Here is a 23,590-nt window from a genome sequence, read left to right as displayed (position 1 = left end):
GTCCGTTTTATAGGACTGTAAACTAAAATCACTATTAGAGAATAAGGACTTTACTCCGTCCAAGAGATTAAAGGTTTCCTCCACACGGCTACCATCATGGAAACGGCTGATCCGGCGGGTAGCAGCTAACGGTGCTAACCGCTCTGACAGTGCAAACAGGTAGACATCACTCCACCTTGCTGCCCTTACAAATAAAGTCAGAGTTGTAAGGCTTAGATTTGAGTCCGAGTGGAGGATCCTGCTCAGAGAGCTGATCCTCCCTTAACAAACACATACGGGAACATTACTCTCAGTTATATCAACACATGAGGGGGAGGCTGGAGCTGATCAGCAGAGTTAACACACACACACCCGCATGCAAATGGGAAAATATGAAACCTGAAAATCTTTGTCCTCTTTGCCTTAAAGAACCTAACACTTGTTCTATTTTTAGCTCTTACTTTATTGGCAATGATACGTTGTGGTTTCTTTGTTTCCTTCTTTTCACAAATGTACTTATCGTAAGTCGCTTTGGACAAAAGCGTCTGCTAAATGACCTAAATGTAATGTAAATGTTAAATCAGCCAAATAGTGTGTTGACCGGTGAAACCAGTCGCCGCTGACAGTTGAGGGGGGAATGGAAGGCTGTAAACAGGATTGTGGAGGTGGTGTGTGTGTGTTTGGATATTCAAAACTAAAGTAAATGAGTGTACACACAATAGTAAATCCTTCATCAGAAGAAACTGTCATTTTCCCAAAGCGTTATCTGGTGCATCACGTTCACCAGGAATATCCCTCCGGCTTCGACGGCACTCTGCTGTGAGACAAAACAACATCTAAACCTCCACAGTGTGAGCTCGTCTGAGGTTTCTGTTTTCCATCATCTGAGCTCCACTGTTTGTGTTTTTATCCACGGCCCGAAAGCTTATATTGTTGGCGGTTTCCAGCGGTGAGGGTCGTGTGAATCCTCAGCGGTGGCGGTGCCTGGTTTTGTTGAGATGACCCGAGTGCTGTGGAGCTGTGGAGAGGCTGTAGGCTCCGCATGTAATGTGATCGATGGGCAAAAGGTTTCATGTTAAAGCGATGCATGTTTTTTTCCTACAATATACAGAAGAGACCAAGCAGATGTCCCTTTATATACTGGCCTATTAAATTATTAAAAAACTAAAATATATTGTCATCAATATGGCAATATATCAAGTTAAAGGATCACGAAGCAACACTGTACAAAGAAATCCAAACGTCACTGCAGAATTCCACAGTGAGAGGTGAACATGTGACCTGTTGTTTGTTGATGCATTTAAAACCTCAGCAGGAAGGAAACCTTCAGATTGCAGATAAAAGGCTGAACAAATATATAAAAGGAGATTTTTTTCAGATTATTATTGATTACGGTGCTCTTAAAGTCAAGATGAAATGATGAATGCCATTTTAACAAATCACTTTTAGTGGTCATAGGCTGCACTTCATTTATCAATATATAATATATAAATCAAATGTTTGCATATTATATAAAAATCCACTCTTTTCTCCAATCTTTTCTTCCTGTAAAACAAAATATGAAGTGTGCTAACGTAAACTAGCACCAATCAATAATATCGGGACATCCATGGATCAATCCGCAACTTTTAGTGACATCACATGTAGCTCCAATCAAATGCATTTGAACCATAATCTGATTTAAATCCCTCTTGTAACTGCACGCGGTACAGAAGACGCTCTAACTTCCATTTCATCTGGACTTTATTACTCAATCTTTGCTGGTGCATCTAAACGTGCACAGAGATTTTTTCCAAACCTCCCCCTTTGATTGGACCGGGATGTATTTCCCGTTGCAGGTGATCCATTGTGTCATTTTTGGCCAGGGGCCACAATTCCATGCACACAGCGTGTACTCGCACTTCAGGTCGGCCTCGTCCAAGTGTCACAGCAAATATTCAGGAAGAGTCTCTCTTCGGTTATATTTAGCAACTTCGATGCTTTTCAGGAAATTAAAATTTAATGACAGACGTCTCAGGGCAGGTTCGGGGCCGGTTCATCGCAAGGTGTTATGGGTAAAGGGGACTTTTAGCTGCAGGAAGAAACATATTCCTGAAATGTTGTGTTTACATGCACGCTAATGAGGCATTATATTACTAATTAGCATTTACAACCGAATGTAAACATCGGATGGAAGTCAGCTTTCAAAAACCGTGTTTCACTTTGTTGACATATTCAGACTTAAAGGTTTCTACTGAGGGAAATTTGGATATCTCTTTTTTTTTTTTTGTCACTGCATAAATCAGAAAATACTGTCGTGAAGAGTTTTAGGAATAAATAAATAATAAATGTGCTGCAAATCAGGCAATGAATGATATATGAAGGAACCCCTCCGTCAAAACCTTCAGAGTGGAGATAAGAAGGAAAGTTTGGTGGATGTAAGTGATGCTGAAGAGGAGATTTCTGGCTCAGAGTCGGAGAAGAACAACTCACTCTGAGAAAATACTCTTTCATAAAACTCCATACAGACACTTCAGGTGAATAGTGAAGTACTGCAGGGTGTTGTATCACATGCTTTCTATTTAAATATACAAATGAGATACGGGTTTGGGGGAAGTTGTATAGATGCAAATAGACAAGGTGTAGTAAAATAAACAACTGAATGTGTATTTTGAATGTTTTCTGCCCCAAAGGCATTGCATTTTCAACATTGGAAGCTCGGTTGTTCTGAAATGTCTTCTTAAAGTCACTCTCACCATATGCACAAGCTTCACTGTGACCCTTTCACATTAATCCAACGGGATTTGAGCTTCAAATGACCCAGATTGAGTTATTTCCCGCTGGTGAGGCCAGCGGCTTTATGCACGCAAGGGAGGGGAAAAAAATACATCTGACGTACGTAAATGTCAATGTACAGAAAATCAACCTGCACTTCAACTGAGTGGAATTCAACTGAACTGATATTTCAGTAATGTTGAACTGAAAATTAAACTTTCAGCTATATCAGGGTAGGCCCCAGTATTCAGAATAATACAATTACACACAAATATATTATTCAAGACCCTTTTTACACTCTTTAAACATGTTATTGAGAATCACATTTTGTGTTTTAGTTGAAATAATGAGTAAATTAATCATATAGTCGATTGTAACAGTGCTCATCTCTCAACTAGAGCCATCTTCAGTGGCAGCCTACATGTCAACTGAATCAGAGACTTTTTTAATAACTAATAGTGGAATAATTCAGTACTATTTTATATTTTTAAAGCAACACTTCAGCTTCTCAATTGTAAGGATGTTGTACTCTTTGTCTTAATCAATTAGATTGTCTTTAGGTTCTATTTTTATTTATTGTTTTACCATTTTACAGGCCAGATGTATGAAAACAATGGCTCGTCGCAGCCCCCCTCGTGTCCCCCCACGCGCGCTCATCAGGTGACAGCTCCGTCTATCAGATAACGGCCACTGTTCTCCCATCGCCGGCACGAGACACGCGCACGTGGGAGCAGGAAGTCCGCAGCAGGGGACCAGGACGAACCAGGACCAGGAGGAGGAGGGTTTTTGAGGAACTGTGTGTTGGATGTAACGAGTAGCTGCTCGGCTCTAAAATAAGACGCGGGTGGAGGCAGGCGGCGCCGCCCTCTCCCTCTCTGTCTCTCTCTCCCTCTCTGTCTCTCTCTGTCTCTCTCTCTCTCCAGCCCCGCGGCGCAGCTACACGTCAGAAAGCGGCGCACTCAGGAAATTTGAACAAGGAGTTCGTCCATTAACAGACACGCATCTCTTCTCCGGCTCCAAGGTCACGCCGAGCCGGCTGCCTTCACGGGGACACACGCGCTCCTTCGTCCTCCCCCTTCCTCCTCCTCCTCCTCCTCCTCCTCCTCTCTCCAAACCATTAAAAGAAGGTAAAGAAACATTTTAAATGCACGTTTATCGCTGACGACACTAAAAAAAAGAAGAAGAAGAACGCCGAAAGCTGCCGGTTAATCCTCCGGATCAACCGGCAGCTTTCGGCATTTTCCGGAACGCGGAGATGAGCACGCGCTGCAAACGAATGAGAAATGTATCGAGAGAAAACGGCTGCGCGAGGAGGATGTTCGAATGCGTTTGTGTGATGCGTTCAGGAGCCGTTGGAGAAAGGTGTAAACCCCCCTTCACCACGTTGCCGTATCGTCAACTCTAGAATAAATCTCTATATATTTAAGAGATACTTTGACTGTGAGCGCCCGGCTGAGTCCACGTAGGCCTCGGGCATTTAGACTGGTTTCATCCGGTCCTTATCCTTTCATCGGCAGCATCATATGATTAGGTTGCAGTGCTGAGGAATCACTCTTGTTTGCATCCCGGTTTAGCTGTCTAGTTCCACCCCCCTTATGGTCCAACGAGTTTTTTTTTTCTTGGAATCCTGAGTCAGTTTCCCCTCCAGGTCAGCCAGGACTCGTAAAAAAAATAACTTCACATGTCAGGGAAGTGGAAGTGGAAAATGTAGGCTGCACAGAGCAGGCCTTGTGTGTTGCTATGGGACAGCATCGTCATTTTAAAGAGGGCTAATGTGTTTCTTGTTGTTGTTGTTTTGTTTACTGAACAGCAGCCACTGTGGCCAAAACTAACCACTGCAGGATGTAAGAGTCGTTTACATGTTCAAGCTCTGTAAAAAAAGAGTCATAAAGTCAATAGAACTCACTATTAGCGACGTAATCTGAGCCAACATTAGCTTACATAAACTAACGGTTAAGGCTGTATCAACAAAATGCCTGAATTAGGTTATATTGAAATGAGTCATGGCCTTTTTTGTTTTATTTTCTCCCTCAAAAGTTTGTTTTAAAAGTAGCCAAGACACTTTTTTTTTTTATATATAATATTGATACCACTCTAATGTCTGTTTGCAAAAATGTTTAAGCTACAACTAGCAGCTAGATTAGCTTGGACTGGAAGGGGGGGCAGCTAGCTTGGCCCTGTGTGCATTTATAACACGATGCGACTCCCAGCACCCGACCTCACTAACGCATTATATCAACATCTGTTTAATCTGTACACAAAACTGAAAATGTAAAAAAAAATGACACTTTAGTGGTTTTACGGGGCTATATGCGGGGCTATTTCAGAGCTAAGCTAACCAGCTGCTGGCGGTAGCTTCATATTTACTGTACACACACACACACACACACACACACACACACAGAGGAGTGATATCTATCTTCTATCTCTCACCAAAAAGTGAATTAGCATGTTTGCATCAGCTTTTATATCAGCATTGTAGCTGACGACATTTTTGGAAGATATGTGGCATATTTTTTAGGAAGTTAGCATCGTGCTGATCCCCTAAACAAAGGCCAATTCGATTTTTCCAATTGGTGGTTTTAGTCCAGCAAGATAATAGATAATCTTCACAAATGTGATTGTGACTTTTGAAGCGTGAATGCATCCTCCAGAAGTAAAGCGCTAATTTAACTTCAAGGCTGTAAATTAAGTACAGTAAAAGAAGGCAGATTAGTTGATGTGTTGACGTTTCGCAGCATTTAACCACCTTTTTTTTAAGACCCGTAAATGCTTTGAAATTCACGAGAGGCGTGTTTGCAGACACATTTTCTATCTTAGAACAACACATTGAAATGTCTTCTGCTCGTGTTAACCACAGACCTTATTTCATGCCATCTAAAACTAAACTCTGTGAAAAAAACAACCACACTGACTTTGAGTCGAGGCAACAGGAAGTGCAGAATTACTAATTTCTGGGTTTTAGGACCCATCAGAGAGGGGCCTCTGAAACTACAGAGGTTTGGTGGCCGTCAATATTTATCGATGGCGTGTCACTGATTCTTTTCAAGTCGAGGTTGCAGCTTTCCTTTGGCCCAAGGAGCTTTGCAGGTTTTCCTGCTTCTGGCCTTGTTTTTCCTCGGTATTTAACCTTGTCGTGGCCGTAGTTTCAGACTGTAGTTAACATAAACATGCTCTGGTTGTCATTGTCCACACGGTTTGTTTCCCTCAAAAGCAGTGGCCTCCTTGATCATGTGGGCAGGAACGTAAGCGCCACGCTTTTATTGGTTGCAGTGCCCTCTCCGTTTCACGCTCCGGTGTTAGAGGTTGTTCTTTTTTTTTTTTGCATATTTTTTCAGTGAGGTTGAACAGCATTTCACTGATGGTTGACTGACAGGGTTGTGCTCCTGTGAGCCCTGGGGGGTAGGAATACTTCTTTTTAAATGTACGTTTGGATCAGGTTTCAAGCACAGGACCTCTTTCCATTTTGTCCGGGGGGAGTTTGTCATTGACACAAACGTGCTGATACGTGCCAGCAACTCTCACACAGAATAAGACGTCCTCCACGTTGAGCGCTACATACACCGAGTTACCTGGAAACTAACACAAAAAACACATCCAAATTAGTTGTTCAAGACTTAAATGAACAAATACCAAGACTGATAGAAGCTGACAACACTTTGCTTTTTAGGCAGGGAACAAGGCGAGAGAGGTCTGACATGCAACAAAGGTCATCTACACCTTTTTAATATGGAAATTTTAGGCCGTATTAGAAGAAGTGCTACACTGATAAACTGGCCAATATGTCAGTGAAAGTTATTAAGATAAGTATTGTTTTTAAATATGTTCTCCGATCGAGAGCAGTAGAATATTGATAACTAAATGAAAATATATAAGTAGAAGTCTAGGTTTTATAGTCACATCCCACTTTAGGTGGCTGATTGGTAACTGACAGGGATTAATTAAACAGTTAACGACCCAGGGATCGCCTGTCTGGTATATGGTGCAGGTAAATGGCAGAAGCTGAAAATACAGTTCCTAACCTTAATTTTAATTTAATAAATCTCGCTCATCATGTAGTGCGTGTGCTGCAGCGGCATGTGTGTCTTACATTTTTCCGTTTAATCTCCGTAATGTGAAGACAGTCCTATATAAACAGATATCCATGCGTCTGGTCTCTGACCTTCATGGCGCGTTCAGAGGTGTGGAGCGCAGCGGGAGCTCAGGATTGGATGTTGAATGTGGGTGTTGATGTAGGCCCACATGGAAAAAGTGAAATGGATGGACTGAATCTCAGCGTGCCGTTGCAGCCACAGAGGTGTAGTTGTGTGCAGGTTTGTTCTGGTTTCAGCCAAGGAGCGCTGCATTAATGTTCTGTTCTTGTCAGTAAATCACAGAATGGGGGGAATAAAGGTGTGTTGGTGGAAATGTGTCAGACGATTCCTGGCTGACATTGTATTCTGGATTCTGGTCTAACTATACTGTATGGGATGGACCCCCCCTGTCTGGTGGCCTTCATAGACCACTTCTCTTGTTTGTTGGTGCTCAAGATCAAGGCTGAGTGTGTTCACAGGGGTCACTGTTGTGAGATTAGATGCTGATAAGTTCCGTTGACATTCAGAGTGCTGCTTATTGGGTTAATGATGAACTGTTCCTGCAACAAAGTGAGCTGTGTTTCTCCAAGGTTAGCTTAGAGGTAATGTTGCGTTGCCATAACTTAAAGGCTTGTTGTTGGTGGCGGTGGGGGGGTGAGGGTCATGCTGGTGACTGTAGAGGTCAGGTTTCGTTTATGTAGAGACTGATATGGGTTTAAGCACCCGGAACAACAGTTAACGGGAACTGTTGGACACTTCTGCTGTTTCAAGGTCTCAACAAAATGTTACGCTTTAGGGGTCGAGCCTGTAATTTCAAAGATGTGTCTCGTAAAACGTGCACAGGTTATTCAGTCTTCTTCCCAACTCAGCACCTGTCAATCATCTGACCTTCTGTTGTCCTTCATTACAGTTCAGGTCTCACAGAGCTTCGCATAAAGCCCAACTTTGATTAGGTCGTCACTGGCCGACTATCAGTGAAAGTAGAAAAAAGTAAGTCCACTTAGCAACTAAGAAGTCAAAGGGAAGCTTTCATCAGCGAGGAGAATGGAGAGGAGGAGTTCTTTGTCCTTTTTACAGGTCTTTTATTCCTGCTTTAATTGCCACCAGAGTCTGACTATAAAAACTCTAACTTTATTGTCTGTGTAAATGTCGCAATTTCTCTTAAATATAATGTTGTAATTCCCTTTTGCTCCCAAAACTCACTTTTACTGTTTGGATCTTGAACACACCATAAATCGAGACCTGCAGATGACTACACGTGAGCTGATGACCCACGGATAATCTGCAGTTCTCTCAGCTTTGTGGGGCGTTTTAGCACCTTTCAGCTAACTTTTTTTCATTTTGCGACCCACATCATCACCACAGGGAACTCTTTTCCATTTGAACCCAATCTATGCTACAGAAACAGAAAAAGTGGTCCCTATTTGACTAAAATTGGATGTGTGTTTTCAGTGAAGTCTCTAAGTGGGTGAGCTGTGGTCACCGCTGTCCTCTCACCTTGAGCGCCGCACTCCGACGTGCCTCCTTTACCGATACTCACCTGAAATACAACCCTCGGTTCTCAGCTTGGTCCTTTTTGTTGTGAATTCAACCTGAGACCCTGTGTCTGTCCATGCTACAAAGAATGCACTCTCTTTTTTTTGGGCTTCCTGCCAAGGCACTAAGTGATGTTCTTGGATGTCTCAGAGTTGAGTCAGAGTTGTGCTCTTATAATAGTAGCACTGTGCAGCCCGGCCTGATTAGCTTTTGCCACTATTTTGGTTCCTGGACTCCCGCCCTCTCCTTGCTGCTCACTTACTTACTCAGCTCTGTTGTTTCGCCGATGTGAAGGCAAACCTGTCAAGTACATGCCGGGGACTAAAACAAACAACACACAAGGACGAGCCTTCACATGTCTGTAGGTCTTTGTACCTGGCGACTCTTGCCGGCCTCTGAAAACCTATTCTCATGACATGAGTCATTGAGAGCAAAATACCAGACCTACCTAATACCGGAAATACTGGATTTTTCCTTTTTTTTTTAGAGTTTTCCTTTTCTATCAAGCAGCATAAATATTTGGAGCATGTTCATGGTGGGATGTGACTATATTGCACATCGCAGTGTGGATGCTGATTCAATAAATGGTGCAGCCCGAGTCAGGGGCCGAAGCTGCTGCTCTGCTTACCTGCAGCTTATTTCATGACGCTGTAAAAATATGTCACATTTTACGATGAAAACGGTCAGATTGCAACTATTATTTATGGTTTGAGCGCGTGGAGGGGAACAAAGTTTTATCTTCACCAGACATCTCGACGAACTGCAGATGTGGAACCCGAAATCGTCTCTGAAGCGATACTGAACTCTTTTTCTGTTGGATGTGCACAGACTGCAGATGATGGATATTTCCATCTGACTCGGTCCTCACCTGTGTTTTAATATAGCTTTCAGTCAGAGGAGTCGGGTGAAGGACACATCAGAGACGCCGCATCATGAGGAAGTAGTGACCTTGCAATGACGGGAGCGGTGACTTTGCTTTGTTTCACTTCTTATTTCCTCATATAGTCGATCATAAAACGAGCTTGTCCCCTCTCCTCGGCTGCTCTTTTATGGTCCGTGTGTTTGGAGCTTCATATTCAAGACCGTCAACTTAAGCTGCTTATGAGTTTCTGAGGCCTCTTCCGTGCGTTGTCGATCAATCAAAACCAGTATCTACACTGAGCGCTGCCGCGGACAGCCTGTAATCTGATTAGCGTGGATTAAGACCCACTGTATGGAAAGGCATAATCTCCAACTTTGATTAAAGGGGCAATACACAGAGGATTATATTTCCACTCCGCAGGCCGGTTTTTAGTGATGTTTTGTTGGTCATAGACGCAGTTAAAACAATAAAATAATTCCCACGACAAATGTTCCAGCTCATCTTCAAGGATTCGGACATTCAAGGATCATTTATGTCAATGTAACACAAAAAAACATTGTCCATTAACTCTATGTTTGAGCACCAAGCATCATTACCATGAATGCAACTTTAGTTAGATTTTGAAAAACTTGCTAAATCATGGTCAGCTGTTGACCTTCAGTAGAAGATCAATGTGGGTCTCTGCAACGCCGCAACCCGATCCACCGACATGATTTATTGATATTGGGAGCTGATGGTCACGGGTCGTTTACACACTGAGGTGTCCGTTTCCCTCGCACGGCTTAGATGTGCTTAAATAAAGCGTGCCGCTCTCAGATGTGGACTTCCACCGACACCTTTGTTCAGTATTCAGCCGGCAATATAAGAATTGCTGTTTCCAGCTTCTGAGATGTGAGGATTTTAATGCGTGATATTAGTTAGAAGTTTGCTGTACTGGAATGTTGGTGGACTAACGAGCAATTTGAAAACATCCCTTTGGGCTGTTGGAAATTATAACGTAATCTGTATTTTTCTGACATTTTGCAGAAAAAAACAAATCTTTAGTTGCAGCCGTAATGAAAAAGCATGTGTCGGCCACCTTTTTAGGCAATAAATGACATGGCATAAGCGTTTTCTGAAATCCCTTTTTATCGTTAATCGTATCGTATCCACTCAACAGCAGCCAGTTTGACAGGGTAAATGCTGGGTAAACACATGTGTAGTTAATTACATTACTTATGGCCCTGTTCCATTCAGGTGGGCCCTGGTATTGTGCTGGAATGGTCATGACAAGTGAAAGTAGGACGTCAATTACACCTGTCTTTACCCTGCAATTTCATGTCAAAGTGGCTGCTGTGAAAGGGGCCAATTAGCAGCTTATCTTCAATAAAACGAGTCTACTAGCAGAGCAGGTAGGACGAAGTAACAAGGGGAATTTTTATCGGGAAGAATTTATAGGAAATGAAACGTGTTTATCCACCGTTTTTTTTGTTGTTTTTTTTTTTTACAGCCGCTCGTTTAAACAACGAACTGCATCCCATCACTACGGGATGCACTTAAGTGGACACACACACACACACACAGCCTCAGCGTGGGCCGAGAGCTAATTATACAGCTGTGAGTTATTCCTGGCTGATGAGAGAGGTGACGCTAATGACGTTAGCCTGAGCTCAAACATAACTGTGGCCCATTCTGCACTATGATGTGTGTGCTGTAAAAAAAAAAAAAGGAGAGTGTAATTTGACGTGTAATTGGGGCGTGTTTGCTTTGTACACAGCAGCGCCGGGTTAGAAATGGCCCCGCCCTCTTTCCACTACTATGTGAGGGCCGGGCCGTGGGTTCAAGGTGAGTCTGGGTGGGGCAGGTCGAGCCTCTCAGGTGGAATGAGGCGCATGCTCTCTGGAAGGGATGATTATTAACCCGTGTGTTTGCACGTCTTCTCCAGGATACGGACCTCTGGTATTGTCCTTGTGTCGTATTACTGCTGGCGTAGCCTCCTTCACAATCCCACTGTGTACTGTCAATATGAGCTGTGGAGGGTCAGTCTGTAATGATCTCTGACGTTTTCCTATAAACAAGATTCAGGTTAATGTATTTCTAACCCTGAACTCCTGAAGGACTCTCTAAAGGAGCCCTAATCAATAATCAGAAACACACGGGAGGCGAATGATGGTTTTTTAATTTCCTCTCTCCCTTCCTGTCTTGTTGCAGTGAACAGTCAAGAGGTGGGTCAGCGATGCCGGCCACCAGTCCCCCCGCCACGCCCCCACCAGACGGAGGATGGGGGTGGGCTGTGGTGTTGGCGTCTTTCATCTCCATCGGCTTCTCGTACGCCTTCCCCAAGGCCATCACCGTCTACTTCAAAGACATCCAGATCATCTTCGATGCCACCTACAGTCAGGTCGCGTGGATCTCCTCCATCATGCTGGCGGTCATGTACGCCGCAGGTGAGTCACCGGGTGTTTTCTTTAATGCCTTTTTAAAGTCACTCACACTTTAGTTCTCTCTCTACAGTTCACATACAGGTCATGCAAAGCAGATCCTATAACATGCAGTATGCACTACAGTACAATATACAGTAACCTAATCAGTTATGAGAAAATCTTCATGATATTGATAATTATTATGGTGTTTTTACCACAGTAGTGCAGAGGAAGAATCTAGGTCCTCATCCTTCAAATCATCCTAAGCTCCTTTTTTCAGATTTTTTTTGTTACACGTGTTGTTTTCAGGGATTGTCCTTGATCTATACTCTCGGTCAGCGTTGTGTGTTGTTAACGGGATCGAGACAGAAGTAGGTTGGTGTCATTACATCGTGACCTCGATTCGGAATCACAGGATTGCGAGCGCGCCGTCACACGCTGAAAAAAACCCAGCATGTTCTGCCAAGCTGAAGCAACAAGTGATAATTAATTTAAGTGAGGTGTAAAATGCACGTGTTGATTTTTTGGGGGGGAAATAATTTGCTCGGAGAGAGAAGGTTGTAGATAAAATGGAAATCTGGCATTTTATTATGAAAGCATGCAACAACAAATAAATCAGTACTTTGTGTGAATTCCAAAGGGAATTTAAATGTTATTGCAAATTACAACACTACAGCTGGTCTTGCATTGTTTTCTTGAATAAGGAACCTTTTTGAAGGAGAATATGTTTTTCCGTGGGTCATTTTCTCCACCATATTGCTCCGATCACCTGCCGTATTTCCCACTTTTGGCTCCGTCCCCGTGGTTTTCCTGCTTGGCAGTGCCACGGCGGCCATCTGTCCACGCCGTAATCCTCCTGTCACTCGATCTACTGCCGTTGTCGCCATCTGTACACGGTCAACAGCAGTACTGGAAAGCTCATTTCCTGTGCTGCGCTGCACGGCTTCCACCAAAAGCAGTAAAGTAAATGCTTTCATTCACACTCTGGACACGATCCGTCAGAAATAGCAAACGGCCAATGGTGGTAAATAAGGTTAATCAGTTACTGCCATGCTGACGAGTCACTGTCTGGAAACCCATTAAATCAAGTGCTGAGGGACAAGTGCTAAAACTGAAAAATCTATAAAATCAATATCGGCTTGTTTAAAATCTATTGTTCTCGGCATATCTGATTCTAAATAACAAGAAATCTCATTAAGTGTGAAATATTTCCAGTACGTTTGAGGTCATTTACAGACATTTTGGGCCTTTTTATGCAGCGCTGCAATTACAAACTGTTGAGGATTACTGGCATACGTTATGCTAATGATGAGATCTTACAAGCTAGCACCTTCTAGTGGAACAGATGGCATGCATCAAGGGGCGAAACGAGGGATTTTAGAGCAAATTTGTTCACTTGTACACCTCACAAAAACGGAAAAAGAAGATGTTTGTCCACCAGAGAGCACTGACCAGCTCACTATTGGGTATCAATTCTTAAAACAGCACTTTCCTGCATTATATTTGAACAAAAACAATATCATTGGAACAAAATATATCTGTTTCTGGAGGAAAAGCCTCTTGGCTGACCTCTGACCTCACGAGAGAGCAACTCCTTGAAGTGTCCCGGCTTCGTATCGAAGTGCTGCTGCAGCTTCACAGCGACTCGCGTGTCATTCTCATGCGACGGAGTCAATATGTGCCGTTGCTAAGCGGGCGGCTCTCGTTGCTCATTCATTCATATTGATTGAACTCATCAGCTATTCATTAAACATCTGCTCTCTTGTTCTGCCTCCTCCGCCGATGAAGCAATCACTGTTTGAATGTTTAACACCTCTCTAATTTCCCCACTGCCGTGTGTGTGTGTGTGTGTGTTGGTGTTTACACAGCTCAGTCATTACTGTGTATCTGCCTGATAATGACCCGCAGACACACAGTGATATTAATCCAATCACTCCACTTTTGCAGAAAAGGACCTTTTCCTTCTCTCTGCCATCGGAGCCTCGTGGCTTCAACCTGCCAACCTTTTTACAGAATCAAGTTAGTTTGACGGGCAGAGATTCATAAACTAAAGAAGTGAAATCCCTAAAGGGGAATGTAATCCTTGAAATGTTAACGATGACAAATGAAAGGTATCACTATCTCTATGCAAATATAAAGACTCTTTCACTCGAGACAACAATCAGTCGAGTAAGCAATGAAATTCCAGATTTTACGATAAAATGCACTCGGTAGAGTCTCAGTAGAGACCCCTGCTTTATTGTGTGTGTGTGTTTGACTTAATACAACCTGCATATCAACAATCAATGTGTCCAAATACTTTCGTATTGAATGAATGAATGAATCCCATAATCCTCGGCTGTACTTTGGGCTAGAAAGAGCTGCTTCGCTAAATGACTTTGACTACTATTTACAGCAGCTCTTACTCAGTAAGAATATAGATAAATGAATCAATGATGAACTCCTGTACTGCTCCTCCTGCTGACTTCGTGCCCCCCCCCCCCATACAGTGTTGCATGTCACCGTGATAAGAAACGTTGCCAGGATAAGAGGATTGCATACAAGTTGCTTGAGCGACCATGCAAATCAATTGGGCAACAGCTTTTCTCAACAACCAGACATCTGTTTGTTTTATGGATAAAGAGAAGACCCAATCCATTAAAGGTATATTACCTCTCTAATATGACGTAAAAATGTGTCAAAGAAGGGAAAACAAGTGCCCTTTTGTTCTGAATTGTTTACAAGCGTGTAGGTGGAGGCAGGCGTGGTTCAAAGCTGTAAACTCCACGTGATGACGCCACTAATTAAACATCACTATCTGTCTTCTTGTGAACAGGGTTGGGCTTCTCATTCAGCTCTCCGAACCCGTCGCAGCATTACATCAGAGCGCCGCGGAGCAATGACGCGTCTAAGCTGCAGGCCGCGTGTCCGCGGTGGATCAGCGGGCGCTAATCCTGGCAGAGACTTGACCTTGGGGCGAGGCGGCGTGAGAACAGTGCGTGGCGTTCGCTGTCGGTCATAAACGTGGGAGGATGACAGGGCGCCGTGGAAACGGTGGCGGTGGAGCAAACGTGAATTCCTCTTTTCTAAAATATAATAAGAACACGTCCATAGAGAGCTCCAGGTGTCATTAATCTGTTTTCATTCCCACCTTGATGAAGACGATTATGCTCCAGTACATAAAGGCGTTTCACATTATTTTCCCTTCGCTCCGCCTGAGAGTCGTTTTCTCGAAAAGTAGAAAGTCTTTTACTCATCAAGAGCACCTTGAGGTTCCCCGGATTAACTGTGGGTGAAATTGATTGAGCACTTAGCCTCTGCAGTCTTTTTACTTTTTGTCTAGTAGATGATCCACGGAGGAAGCGGTGAACATATAGGAAACCGAAAGTTATTCAAATGTTGCACCTGAGTCGTCAAAAGTAACGGAGAGGAAACTATTTAAAGTCAATATTTCAATATGAACAAGTGATTAAATGGCTTTTGCTGTTTTTATTCCCCCCCTGCTGCTCTCATGTCAGTCTGAGCCGCTGGACCGGCTGGCTTCCTTCCATCGTCACACAGCTTTAAACTTTTACCTCAGAGCCTCACGTCGACATGAGAAACGTGGGTAAACTTTTATCCCTCCGTTATTCGCCTGTAAACATCCACGTCTGTGTCCTCCTGCTGCTGAACGTCTTTTAAAAGTTGTTTGCTTCCATTTCTGTTGACTTTCATCCCGTTTTTGAAGTGTGATGGATCGCGAGGCCGCCGCCGCCACTCACATTAAAGTGTTGTGGAAAAAACTGGTTAGACACATTTTCTATACGTGTCCTTCCCCCTTTGGGATCTAGGTGGTTATATTTAGTTTGGGGTTTTGTCCACCGTGTAATGAAGTCCACGCCGCGTCTGGCCAGGAGATAAGCCCTTTTTCCAAGGGAGGTAATGTGCAGGCTCAGGGGCTTCCTCATCTCGGCCGAGTCGGGTCCCGCCGAGCCCCCGAGAATACTGATCACTGCTGCGGATGCAAATGAGGGGAACTTTTCCTCAAGGTCGAAAAAAGATTCATGCAGAGCAAATTAAGTCGGATGACTCCTCGCCCGTTGTGGCGTTTTTTTTTTTTTTTTTAAATTGCACTGGGCACAGCAGAAATATGATACATCTTCTGGCTGGTAATGAGAGTATTATTTCACAAAAAAATACATCTTTCATTACTTTTCTCTCTCTCTCTCCCTATTCGTTTTTTAACGCCTCCTGTGTTTAAAATTCAGCGGAAGGGGGCGAGCAGACGTTGTCAATTATAAGATGCAGATAAGTGCTTTGAGCCGCCACGTTATTCATAGGATGCAATGTGCCGAGATACAGAAAACTGATAAAATGTTCTCAAGAGGAAAAATACAAACAATAGAACACAGAGGAACACGGCACGGATAAAATGTAAAATTTAGTGTCGACCTCTTCTCTCGAACATTCAGTGAACCGAGTCACCAACTCAAGAATTCAACACATCGAGCATTAGAGGAAAGGAAAACAACCTTCCTCACCACGGAAACCAGTCGGCTTGGTAGTTTTTAGGTATATTTCTGAATCACCTCATTAGATGACTGAGTTAGGAAATGTGGTGAATCCTCATGGGGATATGTATTTGAGTATTAGTGCATTTAGCTGCTCAAGAGCCAGATATTACCCCCTGAGTGTTGGTGGAGACCAAACCGGAGCTAAAAGGAGTGAAATTAGGACTTTGACTGTAAATGACTGCCAATGTTGCTCTGTGTCTGCTGGATATATATATATATATATATATATATATATCAAAGCACACAAAAAAGTGATTATAAGCCTTTTTTTTTTTTGCCAAGTAGATCCCTGCTGAACATAAACATGACTCGGCAAGTTGCAGAAACAACGAAAGTGCTTTGTCATTTGCTTGTGAGTGAATTATATTGTGTTTAAAACATCATGCAGGCTGAAAATTAACATATTACTAATAAATCTTACCCACCTGAACTTTCTTTCCAACATAGACACAGTATAAATACTCAAAACTTTTCCCGTTCTTCCCACTGTCAGTTACTCCTCCTGAATTGATTTGGCACGAGGCGATGGCAGCGTCGTGTTTAACAATTGGAAACGGCTTAGTTGCTGCTATTAATAGGAGCGGGGCTCCCGCTGGCGTGCAGCGCTAACCAGATTAAATCATTACGCACTCGCTTTCAGTTACCCTGACTACTGTAAACATCCCACGTGTACCGGCTTCATGCTTTCCCTTTGTTTTGTTCCAGGTCCCATCAGCAGCATACTGGTCAACACCTTTGGCTGCAGGCCCATCGTCATGATGGGGGGCTGCCTCTGCTCCACCGGCATGATCTTAGCTTCCTTCTGCAACACTGTGGTGCAGCTTTACATCTGCATAGGAGTTATTGGTGGTGAGTCTAAATCCCCTTAAGTCCATTTTCAGTTAATTTGATAAGCCTCTACTTCTAAGTAGCAGGTTAACTACTACTTACAGATAGCAGGCTACCTCCATAATTGTGTTCCCCCATGAAAGCTGAAATGTTCCCGTCCCTTATTCCCTTCATCCAATCTTTTTCAGCACATTTCAGATACCTACTGTAGATGCAGCACAACCATCAATCCATAGCCCATTTAAATCCCAAATGAAATTACTTTAATCTCACCATCTAAAAATCAATACCACCACGTAGAGAGCATAACGACAACCGTGTCTCATCCCGCGCCAAGGCTCTTAAATAGGCCAACTCAATTAATTCAGTAATATACTAATATTTATTGACATTTTAATTTCAAAGGAGGAATGTGTGCAAAAAGGCAAAAGCCTTTGGGTGACACCAACTGTATTACTGGGAAATGTATAGCATCAATACATAAAAGAAAGATAATGATTTACTACAGATTCCTGTCCAGGGTGAACCCCGCCTTCGCCCAATGTCAGCTGGGATCGGCTCCAGCCCCCCTCCACCCTGAATACAGGATAAGCAGTAGACGATGGATGGATGGTCATAAACCAAAACATTGGACAATCCGTAGAGCCACGGACAAAAAAACATCTAATGTTGTCTTCCCCCACAGGACTTGGACTGGCCTTCAACCTGCAGCCAGCGCTGACTATGGTCGGCAAATACTTCAATAAGAAGCGTCCCATCGCTAACGGGCTGGCGATGGCCGGCAGTCCGGTGTTCCTCAGCACCCTGGCTCCCCTCAACCAGTACCTCTTCAACCAGTTCGGCTGGAAGGGCAGCTTCCTCATCCTGGGCGGCCTGCTGCTGAACTGCTGTGTGGCCGGGGCCCTCATGAGGCCTCTGGGGCCACCGCCCGGCAAGCTCAAGAAGGACGAAGAGCTGGCCGCCATCAGCACCACCACAAAAGAGAAGAACACCGCCTGGCAAATATTCAACAAGTACCTGGATTTGTCGCTCTTCAAGCATCGCGGCTTCCTCATTTACCTGTCCGGCAACGTGATCATGTTCCTGGGCTTCTTTGCACCCATCGTCTTCCTCGCGGCCTACGCTAAGGACATGGGCGTGGACGAGTACTCCGCTGCTTTCCTGCTCTCAATCCTGGCTTTTGTCGACATGTTCGCCAGGCCCTCCATGGGGCTGCTGGCCAACTCGCGGTGGGTCCGGCCCAAGATCCAGTACTTCTTCAGCTTTGCTGTGTTGTACAACGGGGTGTGCCACATCCTCTGCCCGCTGGTGGAAACCTACACCGGTCTGGTGGTGTATGCGATGTTCTTCGGCTTCGCCTTTGGCATGGTCAGCTCAGTGTTGTTCGAAACGCTGATGGACCTGGTTGGGCCTCAGAGGTTCTCCAGTGCCGTGGGACTCACCACCATCGTGGAGTGCTGCCCGGTCCTCTTGGGTCCACCTCTAGCAGGTACGATCCGTCTGTCTGAGAGCATCTTTAATTCAATCACATTTACGTTCTGTGTTCTTATCCCTCTGGAGTTAGTTAACAATATTAACAAGGCTTCCATGGATTAACTTGTTTGTGAGCAAATTGATTGAATGATGATTGTGATGAATTAATAATTTGTTTCTGTACTTTTACATCTCAGTATTATGTGGTAGATGCTTTGCAGATAATTCAACCTTTTAAAACCTTGTTCCGTCTTTCAGGGAAACTGGTCGACGTCACAAAAAACTACAAGTACATGTATTTTTGCTGCGGATGCATCGTGATTCTGGCCAGTATTTGGCTCTTCATCGGAAACTTCATAAACTACAGACTCTTGGAGCGTGAGCGCAAGCATGCAGAGATGTACAAACGGACTGAGACGGAAGATCCCGACAAAGATCAGGATCAAAAGGAGGCCGACGGGGAGGCCCAGGCGTCGGAGGAGCTGGTCGACAAAGGCGAAAAGGGCGACGAACCAATGCAGCGGGAAACCAACATCTAGACCTTTCTGCTCTGCCAACAGCTCACCCTCACCGCCGCGACAACCTCGCCACACCCCTCCACGACGATCGCACCGAGTTCCAAGCCAAGAGGTGCGTCTCGGTGTTCCACCAGGCTCTATTCGGGGTCCTCTGCACTTCTCTAAAAACAAACTGCCAAAGCAACAACTGGAGGAGTCTGCTGCTTGTCAAAGAGCCTCAGCTGTGACTATAACAAATACTAACGACAGAGAAAAGTGTAAGATACTCTACATGCATGTGAGGAGAATGTAATGGGGGGTGGGGGGGGGGGGGGGGGAAGTGTAATTGTATTTTCTTTTGTGCTACATTCATCTCATATCGGATTTGCTGTAACTGGGTTGTCAGGACAGACGCCGAGTTTCAGTTACAATCAGGATGTGGGATTATAGTTCCTGTATGAACTCCCAAAATTGTGTTAAATGAGAGTTAACATGGCAGCAAATCCACAGATGTCGGCAGTTAATTTAGGAAATTAATGAATCACAGTGAGACGTTCAACTCTGCCAAAGAAAAGTATTATGTTGCTACAGTTTGTTCGCAGCTGATTTAGTTCCCAGCTGTACAAATATTCCCAGCTGCAGCAATAAGCGTCTTTTCCGATCTTCCGCAGGTGTCTTCCGATATGACACAAAGGGAATGTTCAATTAACAAGAGGAAGCGACGGATTACTCAGTGGTTAGAAGGACCTTTCTGTGAGTCGGAGGTTTGATGCTAACGACAGCCGTCGTCCGTTCTTGGTGATCGGAAGTGCTAATTTTTCTAGCGCAGAAAACCGTTAATCATAACACTTTAAGATGCTTCTTCCCGTGGTCTTTCACACTGAAGTCGCAGCTTCCAAAGGCTTGAATCAAATATTCCAATTTCACGATCATGACATCGTATCAACATGGAACAACAGATGGGCTGAAATCTTAAACGTTTAACTTAATTAGCTGCGTAGGAATGAAAAACTCCTGATGACTTGATCGTGTTGCTCACAGTGTGAACGCCGGAGTGCACTCGAGAAAATGCTCGATGCATCCGCGATATGTGTCAAGCGGGAACCTGGAAGTCCTAATTGCACTGTTTTAAAATGGCGTTTGGGTGCCGTAAAATCTCCACTTCCATAAATAAAGAGCAGATGTGTTCACAGCTGGACGAGCGTGTATTACGCCGCCCGCCTGAGCGCCGTAACACCGTGCGGTAAAACCTGCACACATTTCCCACTTTAATACTTTTCGATCAAGTCGTAAAATAAGCTTCCTGTAAGTCATCTAGTGGTCCGTGTGGGAGAAATGGCCCCAGACATCTTATTTTTTTATAGAAAAGCGCTGCAATTATATGAGTTTAATTACGGTTGAATGTAATTTCCTCTGTGGGCCTTAACAAGGTATTAATGACCAAAAAAAAAAAAAAAAAGCATCTGCATAATAGTGGTGTTTCTCCACATGGAGCCGTGAGCAATATAATTTATCATATATGAATGCAGGTATACGGGCAGTTCCATTCTGCGATACATTGCCTTAAATGTAATGTAAAGAACGCAGGGGGAGTACAACGAGTACTTGGTACATGAAGCTGATTTTAAATGTGACTCGCGTTTTTTCCTGTGCTGATTAACTTTAAAACTCACGAGAAAATCAAGTAACGTGTTTGTCTCCTAACGTGTCGGTGTTAAAGATTCTGTAATGTCTAATTCACTAACAGCATCCACATGTTAAGACTATGAAGGAATACTACTGATCCTACTAATTACTGAATGCCAATGAAGTATTCTAGCATTTCCAAATCATATTGTGTGTGTGTGTGCAACTGGAAGAACATATCACCAAAATGATTTACATGTTGCTATGAATGTCGCTATTGTTCAATATATTGTCCATTCTGTGTGTACATGAAAAACACGTCTCCGCCGAACTAACAAAGCCAAACACATTTTTAATAAGAAATCATCTTTCAAAACGATCATGAAGATAAAGAAATGTTTATTTATTTCATGCTTTGTATTCGGGATCATGAAACTGTAGTTTCAAACGTCTTCTACCTGAGGTTATGTTATGTTACTGTGAAATCTGCATTTATTGTTTGATAACATTGAACGATTTGCACACTTTTGCTTTCATTCTCATTCTGAGATGAACTAAGTCTTCCTTTCGACCACAGCAACATGCAGTTTGTCTGAGCTAATCGGATTAATTTTCCCATCATGCACTCGGTCCACCAGCATTTCACGCACAGTATTTTTATATTGCCGCTTCCTCGCAGCTTAATGAATGACGTGAAAACCTTCTTATGAATGTGAACTTATCCTGCTTGCTCGTGGAAAACAAAAGAGAGGGACGGTTTTCATTCACTGTAGTCAGATTGTTGCATGAAGACTCTCATGAGGCAGATTAGACTGCTGTACAATCACTTTCTACCAAATAACACTGCCCCCTGCTGGTTTCAAACCCCCTCGACCAAGCTGATAAAGAAACCTTTTCATCAATTACTTTTTATAATGGCTCACTTTCACGGGTAATGGAGGTACATCAGTACTAGTTCTTTGTTTTATTTGGGGGTATTCTCAGTATGAATATAATTTATTGGTATTTATATGTTCAAGTATACAAATATGGGGGTGAAACTCGGAATCTTCTAATGGTTTGGTGGAACTAAGGGGAATACCATTGACTTTCACTGTTATTAATAAGCACTTAGTCAAAACAGCAACACCAGCAGAGCAGCGGTTTCCATGGCGATTAATGCGACGGGAAGGAATCAAAAATCTGTGACCCAAGGTTGTGTTTTCTTTTCTATAATTGCTGTTTTTTTGTGCGACCCTGTTCTCTGCTGATAGGGAGGCTGGTCACAGTAAATAACACACACGTCATGGTATTCTCCTTATTGTACCTGGTGTTTATTTGTCCAAACTTAAGCAATACATTTCTATGCGTTTTGGTTTATATTCTAAGAACAAAAGGGATTTTTTTTTGCGATACTTGATTTCATTTGACACACACCGATAGCCTTATCAATTCTATTGCATGGCATCTCGTGTATATATCTTTTTGTTTCCTTCTTTTTATGTACAAATATATTTAGGAACAGAGGTTTATTTTGACCAAATTTAGCAAAAAAAAAATAGGTTAAATACTTTCCACCCTCTTGGGTTTATTTCTGTACACGCACATAGTGTGGAAACGATGTGTTCCCTTTAGGAAACGCTCCGGCTGAAAACTGTGTTATTAAATGCGATATAGTTTGTTTGTTTTTCTCAATATTGTAAGAGAATGGAAGAGCTGTCCTAGTTTCCTGTTGGATCACATGCTATCACAGTGTTTATCTGATAGAAATGACATCAGACATTCTAGTCGGGAGGCAGAAATGATCTCATTGATGTGTGACCAAATCTTATGTATTCTGAATTTCTGTTTTATTTAGACGTAGGTGTTCTGGACCTGCATATCCCCCCCTCTGCCCTGCTGAGCCAGTGGGATAATTTCTGCCTCCATGAAGCGGTTTTATTTGCTTGACAAAATCCCAAATCTGCAGAACAAAAAAAATCTGGCGACGTGGTGTCGATTTGTACACAAGGTGGTTTGTTACTGGGAGGCCGAAGGACCGTCGATAACATCTCTGTGCCTTATTGTGCTGCACCGGCCATTTTAAAAGTTGTTGCTCACTACGACGTTTAGGTGAAAGAAAGTCCTTCCTTCCTTGTGAGCGAATACGCTGGGACGCCAGATGTGGTCCAAATATTTCCAGGTGGTTTTCTTCGACTAGTATTTGCTATGTAACTAGTAGTTTAGTCTCCAGCAGCGAGCTCAGTCCGTCCTTCCAGTAGCAGACCCGCCGTGTGCTTTTCCTCCGTTAAAACGCCGTTTTTCCACTACCTCTACTGTCAGAGTGAGAAAAAAACCCACACGGGTATAGAAAACTGATTTATGTTGGGGTTTCTTTTGTAATTCTAATAGAATTGTATCGCCTATCACTGTAGCTGAATAAATAAAGTATATCATAAATGAGCCTAATGAGCACATGATTCTTGTTTCTGATCACATGGCTTTATCAAAATTGTGGAAAATTAGATTTTATTACACTGTTTTTTTGCAGCGTTATACTAAAACAGCAACACCTGATAATGACAAAGCAAAATCAAGGGAAACCTTGAAATCCAGACCCGTTTCTCTGCTATGAGATTCAGCTCAGCTGCTTCCCATCTCTGTTGATGGGGTTTGATTGGAGTGCACCTGTGGTAGAGCACATTGGTTGGACGTGATTGGCCCAACTGTCTATATATAGAGCCTGTAGACGGTCTCGAAACTGGCAATGCAACAACCAAACCACAAGGGTGAAGCATGCCTGATGCATCTTCAGATGAAGCTTAAAAAGATATGATTTTTAAAATCCCGGAGGGCAGAGAGCCAAACAACCAAATAATTAGTCATAATTATATGTTCTGGACTAATATGGGTTTGATATAGGATATCGTAGGTAGCAGCAGACCTGCCCACCACATTTCAAGTCCTCTTTTCTTTAATGCTACACGCCTGCTGACAAGCAAATGAAGCAGCAGGTGAAGCCAGAACGTGCGTGGTCGAGGTCTAATAATCCTTAAATATGTTGGGCCGA

At 43.3% G+C, this 23,590-nt stretch overlaps 1 protein-coding gene across 1 annotated transcript; it reads left to right on the top strand.

Moving 5' to 3' along the window:
• Positions 1-3,562: 3,562 nt before the first annotated feature.
• LOC311031885 (monocarboxylate transporter 2) lies at positions 3,563-22,936 on the top strand. Its single transcript, XM_084038439.1, has 5 exons — positions 3,563-3,860; positions 11,395-11,630; positions 16,844-16,987; positions 17,652-18,455; positions 18,698-22,936. The coding sequence occupies exons 2-5, from the start codon at positions 11,420-11,422 to the stop codon at positions 18,976-18,978; spliced, it is 1,440 nt and encodes a 479-aa protein (XP_083894565.1). The 5' UTR covers positions 3,563-3,860; positions 11,395-11,419; the 3' UTR covers positions 18,979-22,936.
• The last annotated feature ends 654 nt before the right edge of the window (positions 22,937-23,590 follow it).

Source organism: Eutrigla gurnardus, assembly GCF_963514095.1.
Source record: "Eutrigla gurnardus genome assembly, chromosome: 21".
Taxonomy (NCBI): domain Eukaryota; kingdom Metazoa; phylum Chordata; class Actinopteri; order Perciformes; family Triglidae; genus Eutrigla; species Eutrigla gurnardus.
The sequence above is the reverse complement of the archived record's forward strand: the minus strand, read 5'-3'. Positions and strand labels throughout refer to the sequence as shown.

Bases quoted from the DNA above. Each gene is read 5' to 3' on its own strand.
- LOC311031885 (XM_084038439.1), top strand. From the start codon at position 11,420: ATGCCGGCCACCAGTCCCCCCGCCACGCCCCCACCAGACGGAGGATGG. The intron at 11,631-16,843 runs GTGAGTCACCGG...GTTTTGTTCCAG, and splicing joins GGCGGTCATGTACGCCGCAG to GTCCCATCAGCAGCATACTG. The intron at 16,988-17,651 runs GTGAGTCTAAAT...CTTCCCCCACAG, and splicing joins CTGCATAGGAGTTATTGGTG to GACTTGGACTGGCCTTCAAC.